The following is a 16,934-nucleotide window of genomic DNA, read 5'->3' on the forward strand; positions in this document are numbered from 1 at the left end:
CCTCCCATCTCATCTTAGGGACATTGGGGTTACAGATGGCTTTACAAAGGCCCTGGGGATCCACAGCTTCATGCCTAAGCAGCACTTCCCCACTGTACTACCCCCTGGTCTGGCTGCATGTTCTCTTTGGCGCTCTGGTGCTGAACTCATTGCTGTGGTCTGTCATTCCTTTTGGTTATATATTTTAGGTTATGGTGTAGAAAGTATATAAGTGTAAAGTGCTCTGCTATTAGGTGTCCAAGCAGTGTCTTCTGAATGAACAGCGAACACAGGTATTGGTTACTTCTGCACTGAAATCACAAGAACCTGAAGGGCAAGTTTACAAAGTACTTAACAACTGCATATCTTCCTTTATGGAAAGCAGCACTGTCAAGTAAGTTAATGGTGTGACTACTGTAAGAAGAGGCCAAGCAGGAGTGTCCAAGGGCACTGAGACAGAGCCACAAGTCCCTGATGACCTTGACTGTGAAGGTAGGTAGAAATCTGGGCTGGAGCTGAAGTGACAGTGGCTGACAGGGAAACACTCTTTATCTCCTCTGTGCATAGTCACAACTGTGTTTTCCTGCTCTGTGAGAGCTTTATTAAGCACCTCGTGGGCTGGGCACCACAAACTGCAGAGAAGATAGCAAGCCCTGGACGGAGTCCCTCACTCACCAGGAGGAGACATGCTACAGTAGAGATGTATACCGGAGTCTTTGGAACAAAGTGGAACCAACTTCAGCAGCGGGAGGAAGGGCAGGCAGGAAGTCTCAGAAGGCAAGGAGCAGGGGAAGGTCTACCCTGACGCAGATGTCCCTGGATGGTCTACGGCAGAGCTGGAGTCCATCAGCTCCCACGGCACTTTTAGAAGTCCCCTCAGCTTGATGAGACCAGGCCAGAAAGTGGTAAGCTTTGGTCAACAGGCTACCTCCAGGGTATAACTTCTGTAGCCAGCACAGAAGCCTGCAGGTCTCCTTTCCCTTTTGGCATGGACAGGCAGCGATCTTTGCTGCTGTGGCTACTCCTCGGTACCTGTGTGGCCCCGCCCCTCGATATACTGCCCATCACAGACAAACAGCACGAGCTAAAAAGAAACTTTTGTTGTTTGCCTTATTTGTCCTTATTCATATGGTGCAATCTGGCCCCTGGGTTCTCGAAGTGTGAGCCCAGGACAGGTAGCATTTGTTTTACTTAGAAAGGTGCTAGAAATACAAATACTCAGGCCTCACCCGGGATGATTGAAGCAGAAACGGGGTACAGCTCAGCAGGGTAGGTTTTAACAAACCTGGGGGAGGGGGGAGATGCTGAGGCACAAGAAAGTTTGAGAACCACTGCCTGGCCTAGGCAGACTAAATCAGTCATCTTACAGGAGAGGAATTAGGACTCACAGAGGAAGAGGGGAGGGTGGCTCAGTGGGTAAAGCGCTTATTGTACGTACAAGCATGTAGGTCCGGGTTCAAATCCACAGCACCCATGAGCCACATAAAAGTCAGGTGTGGTGGCATGCAGCTGTAACTCCAGTGCTGGAGGTAGGAAGGGGCAGGGGACAGCTGGATCCCTGGCACTCACTGGCCAATCAGTCTAGCTCAAAGTGGTAAGCTCTAGGTTCAGCGAGATCTCAACTCTGTCTAAAAACAAAGCAAGTGCAAAGTAACAGAAGAAGATACCAGTGTGAACCTCTGGCCTATCTATCACTGTACCCCGGTGCACACACGCATATGTCTCCCCCCAAAAATAAATTTAGAGAAGTCACAGAGAGGGTCATTCTAGCAAACTTTCAAAACCCAAGTAATGAAATAACAAGATTTATCATGTGATGGGAAAGGGTCCTAAAGGAAAAACAGCACTGTACCCATCGCCCACCGACTGAGCCACCCTGTCTAGATAGCTAAAAGACTGTCTGGCTGTGTGGACATCTACCACAAATGCACAATTGCAGAAAGACACTCAGAGTCCAGTGGCATTGACGCCAGGGCTCAAGATAAACCCAGGAAAGTACTTTCCATTTGTGCCTGTGGCCTAGCTGATTTAGGAAATGCTCCTGAATGCTTTGAATTTGAAAGGTACATAATATCCAATTCTCTCTTCTGCAAGCTGAGTCATTAGTGCTGTTGCTGAGGCTATTTGGTAATGGGCACTATTTAAATGAAGCCAAAAAAAAAAAGTACAATTTCAAACGAATTGCTTTTTAAACTGTCAAATAAAAGGAATCCATTTGTGCATGTGAGATCATTCCAAGGATTCTAACTATTAACTGAGAGCAGTTGAAAAAACGTCTAAGAGAAGAAGTGTTCTACTCCAGGGCTGGCTGAACGTTTCCAGGTAGAAACTGATGACCCCTTTGACCTGACTTGGACTCAAAACTTTGTTTTCATTAGCCCTGTGTAAACTTCATGGATGCAAGTTTCAAGTATTAAATCTCAGAAACAAGCCCCTGAGTTTGTTTGTTTGTGTTTTTGCTACTGTTGCTTTATCTAATGTCATCTGAATGCCATCTTGGATATCAGACATAGGTGTATTATCATGTCGGCTCTTTCCTCTGTCTTAAATTGGGTATCAAGGGCCCTGGCCAAGCTGCTTTCCAGGAAGCATATTTAACAGTTTCTTCTTCCCTTTGTTATTGATGAATTCATCCTTGTCTAGTCTATTCCATAAGGAGGAAATTCTGAAGATCTGTGGAACGTAACTTTTCAATAGCCAGTGTTCACGCTTGGTAGCTAGCACCGAACTTGAGGATGAGCCTCAATGGTGAGACCAGACAGAATTCTGGAAGGTTCTACACAAGGCCCACTTTGGCTCTTTCTGTTTCATACCCTCTAGGGCTTTTCACTCGTGGATTAGTTTTGTGTCCACACTTTTAGTGTCTTTGTAATGTCTGTTATATTGGCAAATTATCCCATGTTGTTAGAGTTCTCTGAGAAGTTGGAAATGAGGCTGTCATTCCCAGCTTCAGACCCTATCATGTTTGTGTCTCAAGATCCCTTGTCTGGGGATGGGCTGCCCTCCTCCAACTCTGTGGTTGGGAGATGGGGGGGGGCAGCAAAATGTCCAAGAATAAAAACATTGTGTCCTTGAGAGGAACTAGAAGGTAAAGCCGGACTGCCTCAACTTCCCGGGTCCCTTTCTGCTGGGTGTTTGTAAACCTCATATTTGGTAATGTTCTGCTATTTATTTACCTGCCTGCCTGCTTTTTGTCCTTTCATTTTAGTTTTTTCTATAGTTAATAAACTCTTTGTTTGTTTGTTTGTTTGTTTTTCGAGACAGGGTTTCTCTGTGTAGCTTTGCACCTTTCCTGGTACTCGCTTTGTAGACCAGGCTGGCCTCGAACTCACAGAGATCCACCTGCCTCTGCCTCCCGAGTGCTGGGATTAAAGGTGGTGCGCCCACCCATTCTCCTGACCATATTGGACAATGTAGAAACGAAGATACTGAAAACGGTGATTTCCTCCTCCTCCCTCCCGGACCACAGCCCCAGCTACTGGGTACCTCTTTCCTGTGTCCCTTTGCTTGGCTAACAAATGGAAAAATGACCTTGTCTGTGAAGTACAAAGGAACCTTGCAAGTGGTGGCCAACTCATGGAGGCGTTTTGGGACAGTCCCCAGAAGGGAACTCCTCACACTTGACTGTGCCCAAGGTCTCCAGGGATCTGGTTTAAAATTCACATTGTTGCTCAGTAGGTCTAGGGTGGAGCTGTGCTGCCTGCAAGCCTCCTAAGCTCCCAGGCAATGCCTTGGCTGCTGTGGACCACAGGCCTAATGAGCGGCAAGGGATTGCAGGCTCTCTATGCAAAACACTCACTTCCAGAATCCCACTTAGCAGGCACGCATCTGAGGGACCGGCCCCTTTTGATTCAGGGTTCCTTGAAAGCAGATACTGGGTCTTAATACACATTTTTGTTGTTGTTGTTTTGTTTTGTTTCGTTTCTTGGCTGGCTGGCACTTGGCACGGAGCCCACACATGGTGGGCATGTATTTATTTAATTAAACAAAGTTGGCTTTGGTCCAAACATGATTTTAAGTAGACTTAACCCCTAGTAGGCCCTAGATCACCACGGGATAAAAACCAACAGGGAAGAAGTCTGAGTTAGAGATCCTTCCCGATCAAGGTCCCCTTTTATCTGCACCCGGAGGATACCTTCGTTGCTCTTCGGAAATTTCACTCCCGTCACATTTTAAACGCGGTTTACTTTAGAGAGCCAAAGGAAGAGAGGTGGGCAAATAAACCCAAACCAGAAAGTCCTGAGAAGCCGTAAGGTTGCAAAACATCAAAAGCTCCCAACTGTAGGGGGTGGAGCCTCAGAACTGCCGGGTTTCTCCCTTTGCCAGATTACCAGCGTTTCGTAGGTCGGTGTTGCGCCCCCGCTACCCAGGTCCCTAGTTAGCCCGGAGAGCCCTGCAGAAACCGGTCCCGGCGGGCGTCGGTTGGCTTGGTGCAAGCCTGTTTGTTAGCGCTGAGCGAGCAATTAAGCTGCTTGTGCTGTAGCGACCTAGGGGTGCTGGTGGTGACCGCCTGGGTCGCTCGGGGGGCTCGTGGGGAACCCGGACCGAGCGAGAGCGCTATAGAAACCCTGGCTTTGAGAGTCCCCGGCGATGCCGTAACCTGTTCCTCCCTACAGCAACCACAGATGCTGAGGACTCATTTCGGCTCCCCAGGGTCAGAGGGAGAGAAAAGGGGGGGGGAGGGTCAAGGAAAGGGGATTATATTGGTCAGCGCTTGGGCCTTCCCCTGGGAAAGAGAGAACCGCAAGGGGAGAGCGCCCTAGGGGAGGTGTACACGTGCAGGGGAGGGAGGGTGAGAGGCAGGCGGGCGGGCGGGCAGGAGGGGAGGAGTAGGGAGGCGAGAGCAGCTTGCGGGAGGCGCCACGGCCTCGCAGACGCAGGCGCCGGCCGCCGAAGAGCCAGAGAGAAAGTTCCCGGGGACAGTTCACCCGCGGGAGGACCCAAGCTGCTGCGGCTGGCCAGACGGTCTCGAGTCCCGCGTGTGTAGCGCGCCGTTTGCCTGCACGCACTTGGCTGCCCGGGCTCTGCCTTCCGAGAAGCAGTGGAGCCTCGCGGGCGGGCAGCCGGGGCGGCCGCGACTAAACTTGGACGAGGAGGATGCTGCGAGTGGGCGCGGCGGCGCGGGGCGCGGGGGCGCTCGCCAAGCTCTGATCGCTCCCGGCGGGCTCCAGCGCGCCGAGGCGCAGTAGGCAGGTAGTGACTCCAAGCGCCCGGACTGCGCCAAACCTACCAGCCAAGGCCGCCAGCGCCACCGTGCAGGCATCGTCTCCGCCTCGGAGTCATGGTGCGCGTAGCGCGCACACCCTGCGCGGAACTCTGAGCTCCGGCCGCGCAGTGCGCCCCCTCCTCCGGTATCCCCATCCGAGATTCCCGCGCCTGCCTTGCTCGCGGACCATGATGCTATCGCCTGGAGCTCCTTGCTTCTGAGCTGCTCATCACCCCGCTGCAGCCCCAGCGCCGCTGGACCACCGACAGCGCTCTGACCCTACAAACTCGGGATCTTCTCCCAGGGACGCCGAGCGCATTGAGATGGCGCTCCGCGGACCCCTCCGGCCGCGCAAAGTTCGCAGGAGGCGAGAGATGCTGCCGCAGCAAGTTGGCTTCGTGTGCGCTGTGCTGGCTCTGGTGTGCTGTGCGTGCAGCCTCTTCGGAAGCTTGGGTAGGTGCGGGGAAGGATGTTCTCCACCCCGGGAGTTGGGGGCCCTGAGCTGGAAAGCCTCAGGACAGTTCCAGCTCCTTCCCAGTCAGATTGGTCCCCAGGGTTTTCCCTCCCCGCCGGGGTAGGGGGTGGTGTAGTGCTCACCCAGGAGGGCTGAGACATGCGCTGGACTGTGGCGCCGGTTCCGCTAAGCTGCTCAAGCTCCCTGGGGTTCCGGACGCGGCTGTAGGTGTGTGTTGCTGGAACTGAAGCCTACACCACCTCTCCCTCGAGTGTGCGGGCATTGGGCAACTCAGGGCGGCCTAGGGATAGATTCTCTTGCTTTAGGGTATGTGAAACTGAGCAGTCCACTTTCCTGTTCTGCATAGATGTAAAGGTTGTGCTCAGCCCCCCCCCTAGATTCTCAGGCTAGGTCTCAGCTCTCCCCTGATCCACATGGGTAGCCTGGGTTTCCTGGCGCGTCCTCCCCGGATCCTAAACAGAGAGAGGCAGTTCCCGTGGGAGATTGCTGCCAGGTTCCAGCATCCTTTCTCTCAACTCCGCTTAAATCCCACCTAGGATTTAAAGGGAGGACTGGCGTGCAGAGCCCTGATCTACACTCCTCCAAGCAGAAGGCGACCCGGGAGACTGTTAAGATATGCAAATTTCAGACGGAGTGGGGAAGAGAAGAAACTTATGAAATATTTATTTCGGGGGCATTGGGGCTCCTGTTTGGTCTTTAAAGAACATTTACTGCCTAGATATTTCAGAACTGGGTGCTGTGAACCTTTCGGGGTTCCTTCCATGTAAAATCAGTGTTGCCAACTTAGCCACCAAGGCAGAGACACAGTAGAGAGAGGGCACCTTTTTGAGTGGTTAGAAAGCTCATTAACATAGCGTCTTGGGACCATTTAGAGACCTGTGCAGTGAAGAGAAAAGCAAGTGAAACCCGATTAAACTTTAAAAAGAAAAAGACACCACTGTCTTTCAACATCCAAACTGTGATTTGGAAATACCCAGTGTTTTACAACTGGACAATTAAGCACAAGAAATAACAAAATGTCTAGGCTGTGAGGTGTAGGCATTCTGGAGGAGGCATTGCTACCCAGCTGAAACAGTGGGCATCCGGATAAGGTAAATGGATACTTGGGGTGCAGTCTGAAGCCATAGCTATTTTTATTTGCTAGATCAGGAGTTAGCTTTGGGTATTTAACCATCTCTGCTCAGAGGCATCCATGCCTTCTCTGATATGGCTCTGTGCGGCCCCTGGACCACAGCACGATGACCTGGGAGCTTGCTACTACAGACTCTCAATCTCCACCTTGAATCTACTGAATCAGAGTTGTATTTTTGACCAGATCCGTAGGTGATGTGTGTGCACAGCTGGCCGCCTACCATCAGTTGGCTGAACTCACAAATTTAACCATCCAGTCATAGGAACCACCTTGAGCAAATTTACTGAGAAAGTATTTAATGCTCCTAATGAAATCCTTTGTTGGGTGGGGGTGGATGGAAGGAGCTGAGACCAGCTCAATCTTGTCCAAGGTCAGATCACACAATGACCCGTGTGAAACTAGAAACAATGGATTAGATTCAGGAAACAGAATACTACATGTAAGCAGGTGATAGCATACTGGCAATCCCCGAATCACTCCCTACAGGTGGCTCTACACAGGCAAATCTGAGGCTGGAGAGATGGCTCAGCAGTTGAGAGCATGTACTGCTCTTCTTGAAGACCTGAGGCCGATTCCCAGCACCCCCAGTGAGGCGGCCCACAACCACCTGTAACTCCAGCTATAGGCAGATCTGACTCTTCTGGCCTCTGTGGACACCTGAACTCAAGTGCACTTACTCCCCCCCCCATACGAACAAATACATATAATTTAAAAATAAAAATAAATAGCCCATGGCTGTGGCTGACCTAGCTATATGGACAGGTGTAAGGTCATTTTTGAGAACTCAAGAATCACGTTGACCTGATGGTATCTGTGACTTGTTTTTTTCCAATCCAGGCCACAAAACAGCTTCTGCCAGCAAACGTGTTCTGCCAGACACGTGGCGAAATAGAAAGTTGATGGCACCGATAAATGGGACTCCGCCGGCTAAGAACTGCACAGATCCCGGTAAGATGTAGTCTCCCCTCTCTCGCAGGCATTTAACCTAGCCTGGATTTGATGCTTATGTGGACAGACCCAGTTAATGCTGGGAAAGACCATCTTAGGAACCTGAGTGAGAAAGGGGAGCTGCATGGTGTTGAGATGAAACCTATAGACATTCGTCAGCCACGCTGCTAAGCAACACAAGAGCTTTCCTTATCCAGCAACTACGAAGGTCACACACAAGAGTCTAAAAATGTTATCTTTTGTTCTAAAGGCAATGCATTTCCCCTGCTCTTTTGATTCTTTGGCTTTGCCCTGGTGTCTTCGTTCTCCACTTGGATCACTGTGTGCATTTGATGACCCCCTTGGGACATAGCTTGTGGTGGGTATCTTTGTGAGATGACCTACCAGGGTGGGGGTGCTCCAGTCCACCGAAAGGGAGAACTCTGGGTTGGTTGCTGAGCCCTTCCTCTAATGGAAGTTCTCAGGTAGTTGGGTTTTGCTTGTCCTGGGAATCAGTTTTAATGTTCTTTTCTGGGGTATCTGGGGTGGTAAGTTCCCAGGGGTAACATCTGGTCTATTCTGCTTCAGGCAGGCTTCACTTAAAACAGCACAAAGATTCTCAGGAGTAGAGAGTAAACGTGCCAGCAGTAGGCATGTGAAAGCTGCCCAGACCTCTCAAGGCACAGGTCTAGGGCATTTGCTCTGGATCAATCTCTTGGGGGTCTTTGTGAAGAGAATAGAGTAGGGTGAAGAATTCAAAAGCCCTGAAGGAAATAGCTTTTGTTGTAGATGGCTTTTCCACTGAGTTGCTGGGAAAAATCACATAATTTTCGGGGATTTCTAACCTGTAAAGTAGACTGAATAGTGCTTGCCTACTCTGGGTTGTTGGAGAATCTGGTGAAGCTCTACAGAGGGCTGTATGTAGGAGATGGCACACACACACACACACACACACACACACACACACACACACACACACACACTGGTAATGGCACAAATCTTTTGAAACCTCAAGTCTAGCCTCTGACATACCTCCTCCAACAAAGCCACACCTCCTAATTCTCCCTAAATACTTCTACCAATGTGGGGACCCAAGTCTTCAAATGTATGAGCCATTCTCATTCAAGCCACCTGAAGTGCCCTGCTCTTCCCACTCCCACCCCCATCTCTTCCCAGGCCAGGTAGGGACTTCCCTTCCTGCCTCCCTTCTTTCTATTTACATCTCAGCAAGCATTTGCTATTATTGTATGCCAGCTCCCATGTGGACACAGACAGTGGAGTCTAAGCAGGTTACAAGAGGCAGCCTCTGCCATTAGGTAGCTTACAGTCAAGTAGAGTGGGCAAGCTCTTGACCCAGAAAAGCCAGGTGACAATGAAGGATCACAGAGACCTGCAGTCAGTCCTGCAGGAGACACTTCCTTTTTGGTGCACACAGGACGAAGAGCTGGCCTGCTGGGGTTCTGGGTATAGATGGGATTGGCCTTTGTTTCAGTGACAGAAACCTTCCCGACTGAGCTTAGCAAACAAGGCAAATGATTGGCTTGGTAACTGGAGTGGGGTCAGAGGTTAGAAGGTATCTGTAACTCAGCTTCCCCCAGTCTCTGGACTCAGTTGTGTTCTAGCATGGGATAATGGTCACCAAAAGGCTACTCTAATGTCCTTGCAGGCTCTGAATGTTGCAAAGAGTATATCTGAACCCTGAGACATGTTCTCCTGACTTGCCCATATGATAACCCTAAGTCAACTATTCGGGCCAGATGAATATTCGGCTCTGGATTGTCTTGGGCCTCAGCACAAGCTAAACATCTAGAGTGAGCAAACAAAGCTACTTCTCCAGGCTCCATCTGGGAGTCAGTGTGCACCTGGGGGTCCGTGTGGCTGTCCTCTTGCGTTAGTGTCACTGGGAACCTGAGAGGCTGTATGCCTGGGCACCTAGCGGGTCTTGTGGCTGAGCACTTATTGGTCAGCATGGCTGGACACCTGGGGAGCAGGTAGATGCTCACCCAAGGCTCTCATCCTGGGCTGCTGTTCTGATAAAGGTGGGCTGGGGTTCCAGGTTAGATGCTCAGGAGTGTGACGGAGTCCATCCTTTTCAAGAGTGTGATAGGTGTTTCCAAGAGGAAGTCAGAGTTGGTGCTGTGAAGGCTGGGGCCTAGAGGTTCATGGTAGGGGCATCACCAGGAACCTGCTAAGAATACCATGTCGCCCTCTCTTCTACTAGATCAGAATACACATTCTAACAAGGTCCTCAGTGAGTCATGTGTACACCAGATGCCAGTGAGCATGCCCTAGAGTGTGTGCTGGACACTTGCAGGTAGATGCTTGATCAGCATTTGAATGTTAGACTGGAGGCATGGCTTAGTGGTAGAGCATTTGCCTGTCATGCACAAGGCTCTGCTTTTGATGGTCCCAGCACTGAAAAAAATCACATGTGAATGTTTAATAAAAAGTTAGGCCGGGCGGTGGTGGCGCACGCCTTTAATCCCAGCACTCGGGAGGCAGAGCCAGGCGGATCTCTGTGAGTTCAAGCCCAGCCTGGGCTACCAAGTGAGTTCCGGGAAAGGCACAAAGCTACACAGAGAAACCCTGTCTGGAAAAACCAAAAAGAAAAAAAAAAAAGGAAAAAAAAAAGTTAGACTTGGTTTAACATAGTAGTTTTCCTAAGTATTTGTTTATTTATTTTTCACATAGGGAAATAAAAATAATTACTTCATCATGGCCAATGATGTCTATAAGAAATTCATATTTTTCCCTCAGAAATTTGAAGGCATGATTTGGCCTCCAGGCCTTAGATATTTCTTTTCACAGTCTGTACCAATGGTTCTCACCCTTCCTAATGTTGCGACCCTTTAGTACAGTTTCTCATGTGTTGATGACCCCCAACCATAAAATTCTTTTTGTTGCTCCTTCATAACTATAATTTTGCTACTGTTATGAATCATAATGTAAATATCTATGTTTTCCAATGGTCTTAGTGACCCTTGTGAAAGGGCCATTTGACCCCCAAAAGGGTCATGACCCATAGGTTGAGGACTCTGGTCTGTACAGAGCAGGCACTACAGCAGGCAGGGGCTGAGTGTGCACACGCTCTGTGGAATAGTAATGAGTGACGCAGACCTTGAGTTCCTTAGTTACTACTCCTGGCTGCTCTAACAAAATACCCCAGGCTGGGTGGCTAACCAGATGCTTTCTTACCGTTCTGGAGCTTGGGAAATTGAAGATCAAGTTGCTGGTTGCCTTGGTGTCTGGTGAGGGCTCACTGCCTGCCTTAGAGCTGACTTTTTGCTTCATGCCCCTATGGTACTGAGAAAAAATGATTAAGCTCCCCTCTCTCCTGCTTCCTCCTTCTCCCCCTCCTCCTTCTCTTTCTCTCTTTTTCCTCCTGCCCCTTATCCTCCTCCTTCATATAATCATGCTAATCCCATCATAGGAACCCCACCATCATGGTCTCATTTAACCCTAATTTCCACCCCATATACCCAAAGGCATCACTTCCAAATACTGTCAAATAGAGAGTTAGGGCTTCAACATAAGGATGGCGGCTGTGGAGCCCATTCAGTTTATAGAAGGAACCAATGCGTTTCCAGGCCTCTCTTGATGGTAGCACTAGACTGCTTAAGGGTGGTTCTTCTCAACCCTGGACTGCAGAAAGAGACACTTCCTGGGGAATGTAGATGCCAAGGCCCAGCCCTGAACTGGAAATCAGGACCAGTGACAGGTGCAACTTTTAAGGGCTTCTGGGCACGTGACCTCTCTGTCCTTATCTCACATGGGTTTCTGCTCATCACTGCCACATCTAAAGGTTGTCCCTGGCTACCCAGTCCTAATTAGACCCTTAACCACTGGCTGTCTTGTTTCAGCCCCTCACAAGTGTCCATTCTGCCCATTGTTACATCGCTCACTGCTCTCGAGCACACACCACACAAGCCTAGATTGCTCTCCAAAACCATAGCATGCGATTCAGCTTTCGTGTCTGGAGCATGGGATGCAGGAGTACTAATTACGTCTGCTTTACAGGCTGGCTAGGATTGTACACATTACCACTCATCAGCCCTTAATATGGTGTTCGGCATGTAAAACACCCTCTGACCTGTGTTATAGGACTATTAGATGCTTAGTTTTTCGCCTGCTCCCTCTGGGGATGAGACAGAGCTGGGCTATCACAAGCCCTGAGAAGCCATTTTGTTGATGGAGCTTGATGAAGATGAGTTAACCACACACATCACCAAACATTTACTCTTGTCTTGTGGAAACAAGCATTTCTTAGCTTGCTGTGTCTTATGTTTGGAGGATTTCGAATTCTGAGGATAGTTTACTAGAACATTTTTATATAGAAAAATGCTTACCTCCTGCTTGGGTTTTTTTCCTTCTAAACTGGACGGAGCAAGGCTCCCCCTGTGCCTATCCCCACCCAACCTGATTTGAGATTTAGTGAGCGCCTCATTGTCATCTCTGTCACCCTGTAGTTTGGGTTTCTGGTATCCTGCATCTTTAAAAGAAAGGTGAAGGAGAGAGGAAGTTGGTTTGCTCTCCCTCCCGTTGCTGCTGGGGGATTCAGCCCTCCTGTAGAGTTTGCTGTGTTCTGTTGGGCTTTCCTCTTTTGAATGTGCATTCTGAAATGCCTGCTGGCTGTGTGTCCTTGGGAGGAAGGCTGGGAGGAGCAGGCTGATGACCAGCTTGAGAGAGACTGAAGATGGCAGGTCTTGTAGCATTTCAGGGAAGCAAAACTGATGCAGGGTTTGGATGGAGGATGCTTTGTGGTCCACTTGCTTTTGTGACTCTGATGCAGGGTTTAGATGGAGGATGCTTTGTGGTCCACTTGCTTTTGTGACTCTGCCCTTGCTTTTTGACTCTGTTTTTTTTTTTTTCCTGTAGTGGATGGAGGTAAAGGCAGATGTGAAGAAAAGCCTATGGCAGAATGGGTAAGGATGGGAGGGACAGGACAACTGGTACTGTAACTGGACCAGGAATAAATGACATCATTGGACAGGCATCCCAGCAACAGGTCTCACAGATGCAGGAAGCAGAGGTGCCAAAGGCATGAGAAATAAAGAGAAGGAGGAGGAGAACTGAACTGCACAAAGTGTATCGGGATCAGTGGGGAGGTGCCGGGTACAGGCTACAAGGCAGTATTGTGGCAGAGCCACCAACCTGATCCCAGTGGAGGCAGAGAGGGGCAGCACTGTCATCAGCACACCCACATTTTGCTGCTTGGGGGGTGATGTGGAGTCAAGTGGGTCCAGTGCTTTGGGAGGCAGAAGTCTGGGTTCTAATGTCAGCAGTACCAAGACTCTGCCTGTTGGCATTTGGGCTCTACCTCTCTCACCTGTGAACAAAATGAGGTAGGCTGGGATAGGTATGAAGATTTCCAGGAGCCAGGAAAGGCTTGTGTCTGCCCATTTTGGAGATGCTGGTTTGTGTAGTAAAAGCAGGCGCTGGAGTTTGAGTCCCAGCTTACTTCTGACCAGTGATGTGGCCTTGAACAAGTTATGTAATCTCTAAGTTTCAAGTTTTCCCTTTTGTAATGAGGATAATAGAAGTTCCTACCCACTTTACCAGGCTGCCATGAGACTTGAGCCACTTGACAGATGAAGTTCTTAAGTGGTACCTAGCACATGGCAGTGATGCCCTAGGGCACCATGTGTTGGGCATATTCTGAGTACACTCTGTGTTGCTTCTTCTAAGAACTCTTTACATAGGGGCTATGGATGCTCTTGTTCTGCAGTTGAGAAAACCAAACAAAAAGCAGAAGGGGGTGGGGAGGAGAGAATATACTCAATAATTATTTTTCTAGAGAAGTTTTAGGTTTATAGAAAAATTAAACAAGCAGAAAAAAATATAGAGATCCACTTTCTTGGTCCTGGTCCTATAGCAGTTTACACCTAGCCTTAGGGTGTTACGATTGCACACGTGAATTAATATTCACACATTGTATTAACCAAAGCCTGCAAGTAACTTCAGCAGCCACTCTGTCCTCGCTCCTGTGGGTTCTGATAGATGTGTGTCCACCATTACTGATGCATACCAAATGATCTGGCTGCCTTAAAAGTCCCTTGTGGAAGCAGCTTATAAAGTATGGACTGGGAATGTGGCTAAGTTGGTAGAGTATTTTCCTAGCATGCACGAGGCTCTGGGTTCTATCCCTGGTGTTGCATAAGACTGAGTATGGTGGCACATGCCTGTAACCTCAGCATTCACCAGGTGGAGGCAGGAGGAACAGCAATTCAAGGTCATGCTTGGCTCGATAGCCAGTTCAAAGCTAGCCCGGGCTGTGTGAGAGCCTGTCTTTAAAAAGGAGTAAGGGGAGGGTGTTGAACTGTGAGCCCATATCCTGATCCATAGTTTTAGTAAATGGGGCAGAAAAAGACAAATTAGGGAAGTGGGCTCGTCCCTGCTGGATGCCCTTCTGAGGAATGAGGTGTGCCCATCCCTGGCACCAACAAACATCAGTTTGTTTCTTGGTATGTTTCTAGTTTCTAATACTGATTTGTTTTCAATCAAAAACCAGTAGTCCCCTGTAGCTAGAGTTTTCCTGCCTTGCCCACAGTCAGGACAAATCTTTGTCACCCGCCAGTCCCACAGCCGCTCAGACCCAACCAAGTAAACACAGAGACTTATATTGCATACAAACTGTATGGCCGTGGCAGGCTTCTTGCTAACTGTTCTTATAGCTTAAATTAATCCATTTCCATAAATCTATACCTTGCCACGTGGCTGGTGGCTTACCGGCATCTTCACATGCTGCTGGTCATGGTGGCGGCTGCAGTGTCTCTCCGCATCAACCTTCCACTTCCCAGAATTCTCCTCTCTCCTTGTCCCACCTACTTCCTGCCTGGCCACTGGCCAACCAGTGTTTTATTTATTGACCAATCAGAGCAATTTGACATACAGACCGTCCCACAGCAGTCCCCTTTATCCAAACTATTGGGGCCATCTGCTAGCAAACCCTCCTCCCTGCTGGGCCGTCTGCTGCCCCCGGACTTGCAGATACTCGGTTCCTAACAGCCACCCTTGCCACTCTCAGGCCTCCTGCAATCCAGAGTGTGCCCACTCGGCTTCCTGTTGAACTCTGAGAGTGTTCCTGCCTGGGTTAAAAATGGAAATGATTAGGCACCGCCATGTACTGCCTCGGGTAGGAGCGATCTAGCCCTGTGATTCCAACCCCAGAGTAGCATACTGAAGATGGGATTTTTGTATTTAGTGTGCTCCATTATTAAGGAGGTATTGGAACATGGCATTTCACCAAAAAGGAAGACAAATAACCATGCTGGATTCTCTCAGTGTTTCTCTTGGGAAAGCTGTGAATATCCTCCTTGGGAAAGGAATGGGAGTCCACTGGTGGCTGAGAGGGAAGGGAGGAGAGCTCTGCCCTTGGCAAATAGGACTGTTGGGTTGTGATCCTATCACTTCTTTTGATACTTCAATTAAAAGCACAGCCCCAGCCCTGTACTCAAAGCAACTGCAACACAACACTCATTTCTCAGGTATTCCTTGGCTCTGTATGAAGCTCTAAGCCAGAAGGGACCCAGGCCTTGCTGCAAAGGGGTACAGACTTGAATGGGGGAGCCTGACCTCAAAGGCTCGGGGTAGCATGGATGGACAGCTAAGCAGATGGCGCTGTCGGTATTTGAGTCACAGTAGCATCTCTGTACCTGGAGGAATGCTTACTGACAACAGCCGCGTGTCTCACTCGTGGCTGTCCGAGGGGACAGAGCAAACAAACAGCAGCCAGGAGTGCTGGCACAGTAGTGAGTAATTAGGCTTCAGGGAGTTAGCAAGCAGTCAGTGCTTAGCGAAGGTGAGAGCGAAGACAGATGACTTTGATTGTAATATTCTGTAGCCAATACGGAGAGGCACTGGATAAGTGTATGCCGTGAGGCCAGGATAAAGTTGCCAACTGGTTCCCAGCAGCCATGGCAAGTCAACAGGAGAGAGAGCCATCTCAGTTCCGTGCTGGACACAGAGACAGTTCATGGAAGGCCGCAGATGAAACAACACAGGCATTTTCCACTCTTTGCCCTTCAGCCTTTGAACTCTGACTCTGGGAGGGCAGGGACCGTATGCACTTTGTCCTTGTCTCTGAGGCTGAGGCAAAAACTCAGTTCATAGTCTATGGTGACTGGCTTCATAGAGCCCTTGGCTCTACCCACTGGGGAGCTGTACCCCGCAGACATGGCTGCTGCCTCTCCACTGTCTCTTCTAGCTTGTGGATACCGGAGGGCGTTGACCCAGAACACTCATGCAGGGAAAGTTGAGGATTAAGAACATGACTCCAGAGACAAGACTTCTGGTCTCTAAGCTCTGCCCTTCCTAGTTCTGAGACCTTGAACTCTAGTGATCATGTAGCCTGAGGGAAAGGGCAAGGTTTGTTCAGCTTGTGGATATATCCTCAGGTCTGGAACCATAACTGGTGTGCAGAAAATGTGTGTGTGTGTGTGTGTGTGTGTGTGTGTGTGTGTGTGTGTGTATGTGTGTGTGTGTGAGTGTACCACGTGTGTTCATATGAGAGGCGTGTTTGACTTTAGGCTTTGTTTTGAGCTCTCTACCCCCACCCCAGAGAGCAAATACCTTACTCTCATGCTTTCTTGTTACCGTTTCTTTGGAGAGAAGAGACTGTTGCTTTTTGCAGGGATGACCAGAGGACAGTGCTGACTACGCACTGCCGTGGTCCTCAGTGAGTCTGTTCTACATCTGGTACTTTCTCTGCGTCACATGAGCCCCGAGGCATGAAACACGGAGCTCAGAGACCAGTTTTTATGCCGTGGCACTGACTGCCTATCATTCTGTAGAAGACACTAGTTATCTGGGCCTTGCCTTCCTGGCTGTGAAATGGGTAGAATGCTGACCCAGGGCATCCCTCAGGCTTCTGTGGGCTCAGCGCAAAGTGTTGTGTAGATGTGATTGTGACCACCTTCTTGGGGTATTAATGCATCTCAAGACCGTCCACTCCATGTGACAAAGAAAACCAATTATTTGGGACCTTTCAGAATTGACCCCTTTATAACTAGGATTTGTTGAAAATGTGTCTTCTTGTGTGAAGCAAAGACCCCATTGATTTTGTGTATAGCTAGAGTAGAAGGCTAAAGATCATTTGAACCAGGAAGGTCCAACTTGCAGCCTGTGGGTGTCCTGCATGAGACCCCATGCAGCCAACAATCGCTATAAAATCCTAAGTTTACTGCACACATTATGAAGGGTGGTGTGTATGTGTGTGT

General features: G+C 49.3%; 1 protein-coding gene across 2 annotated transcripts in view; it reads left to right on the forward strand.

Annotated features, from left to right (window-relative positions):
* Positions 1-4,854: 4,854 nt before the first annotated feature.
* Positions 4,855-16,934, forward strand: part of Slc24a4 (solute carrier family 24 member 4) — a 142,284-nt gene continuing 130,204 nt past the window's right edge. For both annotated transcript variants that reach the window (XM_028888294.2, XM_028888297.2), the window contains exons 1-2: positions 4,855-5,638; positions 7,630-7,740. In XM_028888294.2, the coding sequence (XP_028744127.1) occupies positions 5,509-5,638; positions 7,630-7,740 (241 nt within the window). In that variant the 5' untranslated portion in view covers positions 4,855-5,508. The remainder of the gene's footprint in view (positions 5,639-7,629; positions 7,741-16,934) is intronic.

This window comes from Peromyscus leucopus, chromosome 14 (assembly GCF_004664715.2).
Source record: "Peromyscus leucopus breed LL Stock chromosome 14, UCI_PerLeu_2.1, whole genome shotgun sequence".
NCBI classification, from domain to species: domain Eukaryota; kingdom Metazoa; phylum Chordata; class Mammalia; order Rodentia; family Cricetidae; genus Peromyscus; species Peromyscus leucopus.